The 12434-nt window shown below is 34.8% G+C and overlaps 2 protein-coding genes across 2 annotated transcripts in view; both read left to right on the top strand.

Annotated features, from left to right (window-relative positions):
* LOC108742655 (LIM domain-binding protein 2) overlaps positions 1–12434 on the top strand; it is a 61281-nt gene that overhangs the window by 28497 nt on the left and 20350 nt on the right. The gene's annotated exons all lie outside the window — the stretch shown is intronic.
* LOC108742656 lies at positions 1987–3637 on the top strand. Its single transcript, XM_018477931.2, has 3 exons — positions 1987–2279; positions 2342–2564; positions 2637–3637. The coding sequence occupies exons 1-3, from the start codon at positions 2073–2075 to the stop codon at positions 3482–3484; spliced, it is 1278 nt and encodes a 425-aa protein (XP_018333433.1). The 5' UTR covers positions 1987–2072; the 3' UTR covers positions 3485–3637.

The following is a 12434-nucleotide window of genomic DNA, read 5'->3' on the forward strand; positions in this document are numbered from 1 at the left end:
TTGAATTATAGTGTATGAAAATTGTCAAAATAAACTTTCAACCCCCATAACTTTTTATGAGGTGAGACCGCCGCAAATTTTTTATGAAGTTTTACTCAGGTGACCACCCTTTTTCGATCTCCTCCTACCCCCACCCCCATCTAACCCCCATAACTTTTTATGGGTGTGAGACCGCCGCGAACTTTTTATGCTACAGTGGTGAGGGAAATCTCCTTCTCCTCTTTCGATCCCACCCACCCCATCATCTAGACATTTACCGAACTAATTGCTAGCAGAAGAGGAGATAAATGATTCCTTTTTATGATAACCTTGTTTTTTGAAGATTATATTAATTAATTTGTTCTGTACGAATTTTTATGTGTACTCTTTTTTTTATACGTATAGGTACTTTGTGTTTATAAAATTTTTCATTTGTGGCAACGTTGCATGTCGATGTTCCGCACGGGGCTTAAGTTACGACGTGTAAAACAATTGAAAGATAACTAAGACCGCGTGCAATGGCACGTCCGCTGTCCCATTTACGTCGACCCCCGCCGCTTGCATTGGCACTACTTTCTCGTTAACGTAATCGATTAAGATGTCGGCAAATTTTAATTAATTACAACAGCTGTATTGCACTGGATGTCGGATTAAGTTGTTTCATTGCGCATGCAAATACCCACTACGTGCATCTACAGGTGATATAATATACAGGGTGTACGCTAAATTAGTTCATTTTAGCATGCTAGTTTAAGGTTTTGTAGATCAACTTGGAAAACTTGAAATTCTCAGGGAATTTGCTAACCGTTGGAAAACCAGAGAATATTTTTATTTGCAAGCGAAAGGTTCTGAATTTCAAAAATTTCAGCATATACTGTCAAATTAATCTAATTTTAAAAATACTTTTTTCAAGTAGAAAGGTTTTAATTTTTATATACCTAGAGGACACGATAAACTGGAAGGCGCTAATTCTAGATATTTGTGGAGTCATAGCTCACGACGGAAATAGCTCTAGAAATATAAAACATAAAACAAATATTATCGCAGGGTCGGATCAGTACTAGGAAAAAGAAATCACTTTTGTGCTCGAGATCGGCCAATTTGGAAATTCAGAAACGGTTAATAAAGGTGTATGCTTGGAGCATGGGTATGAAACGTGGACGGTAGGCGCTGCGGAACAGGAAAGGTTAGAAGCATTTGAAATGTGGTGTTACAGGCGAACAATGAAGATATCGTGGATAGAGAAGGTTAGAAATGACGAGGTATTAGAATGAATAAGAGAACAGAGGCCATAGTGGAAGTCAATAAGAAATAGGCGAGATAGGTTGGTCCTCAGACATGAAGGTCTAGTCAGACATATTACAGGCAGAAACAGGAGTTAGGAGGGGTAGAAGTAGACGTAGATTAGATTACTGTTCATAAATAGTTAAGGATATGTAGTTTTACGGAAATGCGGAGATTAACTCGAGATGGGAAAGATTGGAGATGCATGTCCAACCAATCTTACTGACGATTTTATAATAATAACCCATCAGAACGCGTTGTGTGTAATTTGGGAAGTTCCACAATGAGTAATTACGATGATCATTGAAAACACAGCGGCGTTGGCTGGGATGGGGGGCAGCTGCCTCCTCCCAGAAACTCGAAAAAGTTTGTTCAAGTACCAAGTCATTTATTGCGATGCGATTTGAAAGTGTGTGCATGCCGAATGTGAAGACGATTGATTCCATGTATTCCTCACACTTGATGTTTGGCAACAAGACAGATGTAACTAAGCGGTACTATTTAAGAAATTAAAAGAAAATCTAAAAATATTATGTACTAATTAAGATTTTTGTTTCTTGTCTAAAGCACTAAAATTTTACAAGTTGTATTTATTTTACCTATTACACCCTANAAAAATTTTTTAAATGTACATACTTTGTTAGATTTATTAAAATTTCTAAACTTCGCAGTTTGGCAACACTGAAATTAATAAATATATACATAAATAACCTCAGAAAATGGTCGTACGTATCTATGGTCGTACATCAAGCAAAACAAAAACACAAAACATAACCCTGCATCTTGATACGTTAAACGATTATAAAGAAATGTCTAATAATTTAATTAAACGCAGTAAGAAGACCTTAAAAAAAAAGAAATTGCTGACAAACCTACAGAGTTCCTCTGAATCCGATGAAGAAAGTAGTGCACATGAATTATCACACTATAAAAACGATAAAATCAGAATGATGAAGGAGGTTTTAAAAATACTCAATCCAAAAAAAATTAAATCGATGGCTCCCGATTGTATAAAAGTGCGTATTAGTATACAAATGTACTAGTAGCATGTTCATAAAGCTTTATGGATGAATTACAGCATTTGGATATTGAAGAAATAAATGCCATGCTTTTAGAAGAACTTCTGGGAATATCCAATAAAAGATTAGGCTATATTTTCAATGGAGAGAACCCTGATCGAGAGAGTAGTTCTTCAGAGTCAGAAGATGAAAAGATAGCTGAAGTAATATCACTGGATGATATTTCTGATGATGATATTGAAATATGTATCGGACCTGATGATAAAGATGCAATTGTAGATGGTAAATGTTTTAATTGATTTACTTTTAATTGATTATGTAGAAGTTAAAGAAGTATATATGACATTCTTTTAGAGTTGGACAAGAGATATAAAAAGCAGAAGGCAAAATCTAAAACAAAGTCGATAAAATCTGAAAAATCAGAGAAATCAAGAAAAAGGAGCCACCACTCACAAAGTAATCAAAAAGGAACTGAAGACGGTAATTTAATGAGTGTCCTAGAACTTCTAGAACTTCAAGCCAGAGCAAGAGCTATTAGATCACAATTAGCATTAGAAGCAGCTCAAAAGAAAGAAAAAGAGACAGAAAATTTAAATGTGAAGCTGGAGGAAATATCTGATGATGACGACGCTGTAATTGTTCAAAGTCCAGAAAAAGATGAGATAGTTATAGACTCTAGTGACTCTGAAGAAGAAAGGGAATCTCATGAATTACAAGAAGCTGAGAAAACTTCGACCATTAGTTCAAAACGCTCACCTCATGAAAATGATGAATCTGAAAAACTAAAAGAAAATACAGCACAGAAAAAAATTAAACAGAAAGTTAAAATAATCAGAGACTGGAGCATACAAAATAATAATGTTACAGATAATTTTCGGACAGAAGAAAATACCCATACATGTGTAGATAAAATACATTTTCAAGTAAATATTCAAAAAGAAGGTATGAAAAATACTCAAATTATAATAGGCAAACAAAACACTCCAGAGCATATTGAATCAAAAGATCATAAAGAAAATGAATTACAAAAAATATGTAGCCCATTACAAAAGATAATTAATAAAGATAAAGAATATGGTGAAATTTCAAACGAAAAAGATAGAGGAAAACCAACAAGAACTAAAGATAGTCATAGTGAATGTGGTGATGAAATAGTTATAAATTTAGATGAAGATGAAATGAATGAAGTAGAGCATTCATAAAAAAAATACTTAAACTAATACTTTGCCATATTAAATTGAATATTTTGCGTTTAATAAATCTTAAATTAAAGTGAACTTTTTTCTTATTGTATTGTTATATGTTTGATATATGAATTTCTTCTTTTAAAACTAATAAATACATGGCAATTGTTAGCAGTGTATGAAATTGCCAAAATACTTTTATTTTTTCATATGATACTTCTATAACGTAGAAAATTGTACAGTATGCAACCAATCATTCTTCTAAGTTGTTTTAGTAATTTCGAAAACTTTCAAAAACAATTTGTTTTATAAAGTAAAAATGTCAGGACCGTTCTATTTTATACTACTTTCATATAATTTTGTTAAATCAATGTAAAAAACATACACATTTAACAAATTGCAAATAAANTTGAAAGTGTGTGCATGCCGAATGTGAAGACGATTGATTCCATGTATTCCTCACACTTGATGTTTGGCAACAAGACAGATGTAACTAAGCGGTACTATTTAAGAAATTAAAAGAAAATCTAAAAATATTATGTACTAATTAAGATTTTTGTTTCTTGTCTAAAGCACTAAAATTTTACAAGTTGTATTTATTTTACCTATTACACCCTACAATTCATGATATCATTCTATCGCCTCTCCCCTGTCCTTTTGGTTGACGACGTACTTGATGTTGAAGATTAGACTGTGGTTGAGAAGAGTGTCGTAGGGCATGAAAATTAGTTATATTAGTTATTAAAAGCATACATGTATGCGTTGTCCTTAACACTAACCTTCCATGCTTCAGATCAACCCTCTCAACCTTAACTTAATCGCCTGTCCCGTTTTGTAAAAATTAGGAAATATGGGGCAAGTGAACTAATAAATAATTGATGTCACTTGTACATATTGTTTAAGTGTTAAATCAGAGATCACCTTCCTAACCGTATGTAAAAGTTAAAAATAAAGAAGTTAACGTTTCTCTTTGTAGGTATTAGCATTACCAATCAAGCAAAATTATGGAGTAAATATAGAACCAATTTTGTTAAACATTTTTGAGTAATATAGTAATTTTATTCATCATTCGGTTGGTTCTCTTTCTCCTAATAGAGACAGTAGATGGATGGGGGCTTTTAGTCATCCGAGATCCAATTTGGAGGTTTAATATAGAAGGTGCAAATTTAATTTTCACTGTCGCGCTTCTTAGCGTACTCGAATCTGGTCGGATATGAAGTTTTCTCTACTTATTAGTTACTTAATATAGATAGAACAGTGGTAGATCGTACTAGTCTGATAGAGAAATGTCAAAATATTTCAAGAACTAATTGAAAATCATCCGATTTTCTATCATGTAAAACTTAAAATATTGGATGGGAGTAGAGATAGACCTAGATTAGTGCGTGTCCAACGAAAAAAATTATAAAACTGCCCACATATAAATAAAAGAATTAATGCGTTTTAGAAAATACCACAAATGGTGCGGTAAACGCCATCTGTAGTACGATGCTGCATTTTAGGATTTGTATGCTCCAACAAGGTCCACTTGTGTGGATATCTACTTGCTGAAAACGAATCCAGGCGTAGCCCAACCTCAAAGTGATAGGCACGTTACCATAATCGAATAAAATAATTCGAAGTGGTCTGTATTCTGTCGAAACTGCCAGACGCGGATCGCGATTTCGATCTTTTTGGATCTGATCAGCGCGTCGCAGGCAGCTCCGACAGAACACAGGCCAACTTTTACCTGCTGTCTTAACAGTGCGTTTTAGAAAATACCACAGATGGCGCGGTAAACGCCATCTGTAGTACGATGCTACATTTTAGGATTACAAGGTCCACTTGTGTGGATATCTACTTCGAATTATTTTAAAAGAATTAATATTTACAAAAGACATTTAAAAGAGAAAATGAAAGTAACTGTGCGTAGATTAATTAAGTCACACTTCTTGCTTAAAGAAACCGATTGACAGACTGTCCCCCGTATATCAAAAATTGAACTGAAGTTATGAACACAAACAATAAATAATTGATTTTGTACCTGAATTCGATAATAACATGAAAAATTTAGTGAGTTGATGAATGTTCCTGTTGAGTGGCATTCGTCGATTTTCAACGTGTAATAAACACGTTTTTCGCCGGAGTAGAAGAGAATGTGGGAAGGCAATAACCTCGACGGTGTATATGTACGAGTGTGTTTGTGCGTCTGTATTTCACCATCACGTTCTTCTTCGACCTAAAAGACAGACATGCGGTGACGTGAAAGAGTTGGTTCTAGGGCACACATCCATCCATCTATCCTATGTCCATCCGACCGCCAGATTCGTCCATCCATTCCGTTCGCTATTCCATCACCTCTTCGGACAAACCAACACGTAAACGTGATGTACCGCGTATAGATACGAGGGACATTCCGATTGTACATTAAAAAACTGTGTTTCTATTACTTCCTGATGATGATAACAATTTTGTATAGGTACTTACTTATACGTGTAAAAACTATATTTGAAAAATTGGAAAAGAAATGAAAACTTAAAACTTGTATGAAAGCAACTGAGAACTGACCACTTTGGTCACGACACGACGTCTTTTTAAAGTTAAAATTATGCGATAAGGTTGCATTGTATTCTGTCAACACGCTAGGTAGATTTGCATAAAATTAAATAAAAAAATTATTACTTGTCACCGTTCTAGTCTAATTTTATTGATTGTAAAGAAGTAAAGTTGTGTGTTTCGTTATCCTAGATAATATAATTTTCTGGAAGTTCAGATTGAATTTCCAAAGTGAATTACTACACGGCTGGAACAGTGGTAAAAAGATTAAATGAATTAAGAACGAACTAAAACTTATTTAGATTTAGAAAAGATGCAGAAGTTTTTCTGTTAGTAAAAACTAGCCACCTGCTTGATCGCGACCTTTTTTTCGTCTTTAATTATCCTTTTACAACTACTAAAATGTATTATAATAATTAGTAGTAATTATAATAATTAGTAGTAATTAGTAAAAATTAGTAGTAGTAGCATGTGAGGTGGTGTGGCATGTGAGGTGGTCAAAAGTATGTTTGCTGGAAGAAATAAGAACATCGAAATGGACGTCAAAGTGGTGTAAAAATGTATGGGATTCGTACATGAGATAGAAGCGGCGGAAGTTTGTGAAATTGTATGGAAGGGAGGAGAGGAAGAAATTTTGAGCGAATTACGGGAGGAATGTAAAGGTAGTGGAGTAGAGAGGAATAGGAATACTTGTAGGGACTTGAAACAAGGGAAACAGAGCATTTAGTTTTATCAAGAATAATAGAGAGTATAAAGACATGTACGTATCTGCCAAAATAAACCACGGTAAGGTAGGAAGGGCTCCTAAAAATGGATGTTATGAGTGGGTTTGTCGATCATATGTGATTCGAGATAAGAGACGTTGGTCCACTTGGCAATGCTTCAAAGAGGAAAAAAAGAGTGCAAAATGATTGGCTAAAAATGTTCATGTTCATATACGTTAACATTTTAAAGCATTTGGCGTAATAAGGGTTAGGTACTATTTTACGAACTACTTGGCAGAAAAACGGCATCTTATATATTTTTTTGACCAAAACAACTCATAAAATTATTTAGAATTTGATAATTGTCAGATTATGCACGTTTACACGTGAATTGACGACATTGCTTCAATTTATTGTAAACACCGCTGAGTAGCGTAAATACGTAAACGACCACAACAGGCCAAAATGATTGTAGTGATGTACATTCAGTCAGTTAATAGTAAAATCTGTTTACATTACATTACCTCAATTGTTTGCGAACTTACACTGTAAAGCTTTTTAACAAACGCTACTGTCATGTGTGAACTACCGAAATTTGTTTTACGTTTTGGATGAAATTGTTTTTAATCCTTGTGAAACTTTTCAAATCATAGCGTAGCCCCTGGTGCATGCCACAACGCCCTGGTGCAATCCAATCATGGAATCCTCTCCCATCACAACCTAGCACTTCATACAGTTCAGGCATAACTAGGATTGCCACCCGTACTTTATTATAAAGTATTGTACTCTATTTCGACTGTGCGTACGTCATACTTTACAAGACACATAAAGTATGCAAAAATACTTTATTTAAGGCCTTAAGTAAACATCGTAATTTTGTAAGCGATTATTCGAAATTTAGAGTATTTTTATATCAATAATATTGCACAGAAAAATGGCAAGTCATATTTACGGAACAACCTGATTGCCCAAATCTGTTCAAAGTAGTTTCACTTTTGCTGTCCGTTCCGGCCACTTCAGTATTTACAGAAAGAGTATTCTCTGTTATGAACGCAATGTGGCGGGACGACAGGAATAAAGCTTCATTAAAACTAATTAAAAATGAACTTTTAGTTTACTTAAATCTTTGTTTGCCATGTTTAGAGGCTATTAATGTATTTAAGAGCGACAGCAATTTGTTACTGGCTGCTAGGTGTAACAAAAAATATGTTTTTAAAAACAGAAAATAAAATACTTTATTTTTATGCTGAGTACTTTTTTTTTAACCTTTTAGTCGAGAAATACTTTATTTAAAGACTGAAAAGGTGGCAACCTTAGGCATAACCGCTATAACCAAGTTAAACCCTTGGTGCATAGCACTTCACGCAAACCGACCATGGTTATTGGGGTAGCGGAATGATCCCGATCACCCCTCGTATAGTTCCGCATGTATATCTAGTATTTGAGTGCACGTTGTATAAGTTACTACTTTGGCCACTTGTTACGGAGACGACTCACAACGCGCATACATTTATTCTGGATGCGTATTGTACGTATGAATGTGTGTGATGTACATACATACATACGTACATGTTTCGAGACGACCAACGCCAGCAAACGAGTTTGCCGGTTCCACGGTCGATCACACCTTATTTTTTTATCTTGAGAACGGAGCAAGAAAAGTTCGTAAAAAAACACGTACCAACATACATACAAAAAAAGACGTTTGAATTGTGGAAAATGGCACCTTGGAAGACAATGGATTTTGTACTTCTGAGTAATGCACAAAATGGCATTGCTTTGTGATCGTTGGCAGACGTAGGTACGCAAAAGTTATCAGAAGTAATTATCCTGTTATTAATGAATGAAACCCCCAAAACATATTTTATGCCGCACCCCTACCGAAACGACGATATTTTTCCTAATTTTTGATGCTCGTTTTTTTCCAGCGAAAAGTGCTGTCATCAGTCCTAAGAATGGTTAGACACGTACCTCTACTCTTTCCTATCCTGAGTTAATCTTCGGATTTCCCTAAAACTAGAACAACCTACATCCTTAATTATTTGCGAACAGTACCTCTAGCCCTTCTAACCCCCGTTTCTGCCTCTAATATGTCTCTGACTAGACCTTCATGCCTGAGAAGGTGTCCTACCAACCTATCTCGCCTATTTCTTATTGACTTCCATAGGGTCCTCTGTTCTCCTATTCTTTCTAATACCTCTTCATTTCTAACCTTTTCTATCCACGTTATCCTCATCATCCTTGAAAAGTGCAGTATTATGTATATCAAGGGGCGCACACCTTGTTTGTAAATCCAGCGCTTCTTATGAAGCAGGCACTCGTTTTATGACCAGATTAAAAAAAAATTCTTCAAGAATATTTTCAGACGAGTATTATTCACAATCATGAAGACAACTTAAAATAATTATTTATTGTATTACTTTACAATATCTTCATGATTTATAATAGTGCCATTATACGTATTAATAGGGTTGATCTAAATCCTGGGTTCTGAGTTTATTGGAGCAACATGGTACGAGTGTGGTTTTCTACACCGATAATCACGGGATAGATGATAAGGATACCGTAATTCCTCAAGATATTTTTAATTTTAAAAAATCTGCCTACAGGATTTTTTCAAAATTTTTAGATAGTTTTGCGATGGTATAAGAGGATTCTTTTTTTGCCCTTACGGAACCCTAATAAAATCTAAAATAATACCATAGACTTTTGAACGATTTCTGCTGTTTTATGTTTGAGCGCATTAGTAAAAATCAATTGTAAAAGTACTTGCTTGTGTATGTATGTATGTATGTGTATGGGTGTGTATGAGAGTTTGCGGAAGGATTACGGGTGCAAAATCGTAGCTTTTACCGCTGAGAAGCGAAAAGATGGATGACGCTGAGGGGCATTTTATCAATTATCATCTTTTTTTTCCTTTTGCTTCAACTTCAACCCCGAGTTTTGTTGCTCGGCAGATTCGGGTTTCGCTTCCGCGAGCTCTCTTGTGCCTGCCGTCTTCCCTGTCGACGTCGTCGGTCGTGTCGATGGCGCCGCGGCGCGTCGCCGTCGACGACGCGCTGCTGCCGCCTCCGCTTCGTGGAACTGAGCCAACTATGTGTACGTGTGCGTTCTTCATCGTTGCCAACGAACGGGCTCTCTTTTAAAGGGGAACAACCGAAACTGGAACACGCCGATTTCATATTGAATTCGGAATATGTATACATAGTGTCCCAAAATTGAAAAATTTCTAATTGCAAATTACGCGAATTGTGATAACAAAACGATGTTTTTTTACAAGGGGTTTTACCTTTTGAAAACGGTAACTATCGGCCCTAATCGAAAATGTGAATACATATTTCAAAATGTTGCTTCAGTCAATATTATTATTTACATACCGAAAAGGTCTGGACGGAACTTTATTGATATGGTAACAGTGCGTGTCTGTCGTTATCGGAGACTTCCAATTATTAAACGAAATTAGCTAATACATCTTGACACAGGGCCTTAAGTAGAGCGTCCAAGTTTGCAAAAGTACCCCTTCTTTACTGAGTGAGATTAAACTAATTCCTATGTTCAGTTTTTTAAAAAATAATTTACTATTAATTAAAAATNTATAATTTACTATTAATTAAAAATCAAAATTAAATATATATTAACGAAACACTTTTTTATTAATTTATTAAGAAAACTCGACAATTATTTCGACTACAGTTGTTAGTTGGCGAGAGATTTTAGAGCCTTTTCACACGGGCTACTTTTTGAAGCGCTATAGTTACGCGACAGATCGATGATGGACAATGTTGACGTCATAATTTCAAACACTACATTTGGAATAGCTACAGTGCAGACTATGTAAGGAAGAGCATGGGAAGAAGGAATGACTGAAAAACTTTTTTATTTCGATGTAAATCTTGAAATGATGTATAGAAATCCTTTTATCAATCGATTGCTGTTGTGATCGATCCAATATTTCCGATTCTGTATATTCTTTTTTTTTAATTTATCAGAAGCGCTAATAAAGTAAGCTTCTCTTCGTCTTTCTTCAGCGACTTGATTTAAATAACTGTTCTTTTAAATTTGATATAAGTACATACGTTAGAATATCGAAGCGCTGCAAAAAATCGCTCTTTATACTAGCAACTGTCGCGCTGCGGTAGCGTAACGAAAGCGCTACGAAATGTAGCTCGTGTGAAAAGGCTCTTACGCTTTCGCCGAGATTTAATATTAGTACAACCACAGGGAAGGACTTTACTCGTTCGTTACGTTCCTTGAAGATTTCAACAGTAATAGCTGGCGAAACGTCAAACGACTGTATCGGTGTTCTCACTGAAGAAGAAACAATCCTAGACCACGGCAAGTATTATTCAGGTTACCAAGTGTGTCATTGATATATAGACGCATACGTTGTATATATTTTATTTTGATTTTAAAAATGATGTTCAAAGCATTATGTTTACCGTCAGATGGTAAACATGCTTTAAAAAATGCTTCTATCTTCATCACATTATAATTAGATTGGAGCATCATAATTTTTCCTTATATACCATCACTGGGAAAACGCTTTAAAATTTCTCAATCTTTTACGAAACCCTATCAGACACATACCCTAGAGCATCTACCTCCTCAATTAAAAAAAAAAAAAACTGAAAATACCTACACCTTAACGTTCAAAGGAAAAATTTGACCGATATCGTAGATCCTTAAAGGCTTATAGAAATTTATTTTACAAATTATCATTTAGAACCCATGGCGAGAGTCAAACTTTTAACTGACTACTTTTCTTTTTCGGATTGGTTACCATCTCTGCACACAAAATAAACTGCAACAGTTTATACAATAACTACGCAATTTATAAATTTGATAAACGTTTAGTAGGAATCCCGATGGCGGTGGTAAGCATTTAATTTTAATAAATCATTACCGGTAATTAATTTATCAAGAAGGAATAATTACCAATTCGCGACGGTATTATGGTGTTGCACACAAGCGAAGTGGCCAGGACAAGACTGAATCCCGCAACAATAATCAATCTTGTTTGTATAATTTACGAGCAATCAATTATTTCTCTATTAATATGTATTATGCGCTCTGAAGTGTACCATTATCTTTGCCATAATTGACAGCCGCTTAGGATCTGTTGGTCGTTTTCAACACACGTACGCTCACTAATACTACGATATATGTATGTAAGCATACTACGTTTTCTCTCCCCATTGACGACTACATTATTATTTAGTAAACAGATTGAGCCGGCCAAAGTCGAGCTTCGTATACACGCGTCGAGATGCCATTATAAATATGTAGTAGTGACCTTTTCGGCCAAAACGTTCATTCATTCTTTCCTCCTTTTATGATCACTGTTTGAAGGAAAGAGGATAATCCAATAATACCTTCTGGGATAACTGATTATGAAAACGTGCATAAAATCGTTTATTCTATTTAAACGATTAATAGCACTGTTTTATCGTTGATTAAGTTTTTTTATATAAACTATTGCCAACGGAGTGTACTAAGTACCACATGAAATAAGACACGTAGTTGTAGTGATTGTAGAAATAACTATATTTAATTTAACTTAAATTTAATCCACTTTAAACTAACTTTAAAACTACAAATACCGATTAATTAAAAATGATGATAAAAATCAATAGGAATGAATTAGGATAATCGTGATTGTCTTATGGAGACGATGTTTTCTCCAGCGAGTCTATAATAGCACTGGTTTAAAATTTTCTAAAATCTATGAA

This window comes from Agrilus planipennis, unplaced genomic scaffold, assembly GCF_000699045.2.
Source record: "Agrilus planipennis isolate EAB-ADULT unplaced genomic scaffold, Apla_2.0 scaffold173, whole genome shotgun sequence".
Lineage (NCBI taxonomy): Eukaryota > Metazoa > Arthropoda > Insecta > Coleoptera > Buprestidae > Agrilus > Agrilus planipennis.

What these genes read in the sequence shown, in the direction of transcription:
- LOC108742656 (XM_018477931.2), top strand. Translation starts at nt 2,073, where the DNA reads ATGTCTAATAATTTAATTAAACGCAGTAAGAAGACCTTAAAAAAAAAG. An exon ending in TGGCTCCCGATTGTATAAAA is followed by an intron (nt 2,280 to 2,341) that starts GTGCGTATTAGT and finishes GATGAATTACAG; the next exon opens with CATTTGGATATTGAAGAAAT. An exon ending in TAAAGATGCAATTGTAGATG is followed by an intron (nt 2,565 to 2,636) that starts GTAAATGTTTTA and finishes ACATTCTTTTAG; the next exon opens with AGTTGGACAAGAGATATAAA.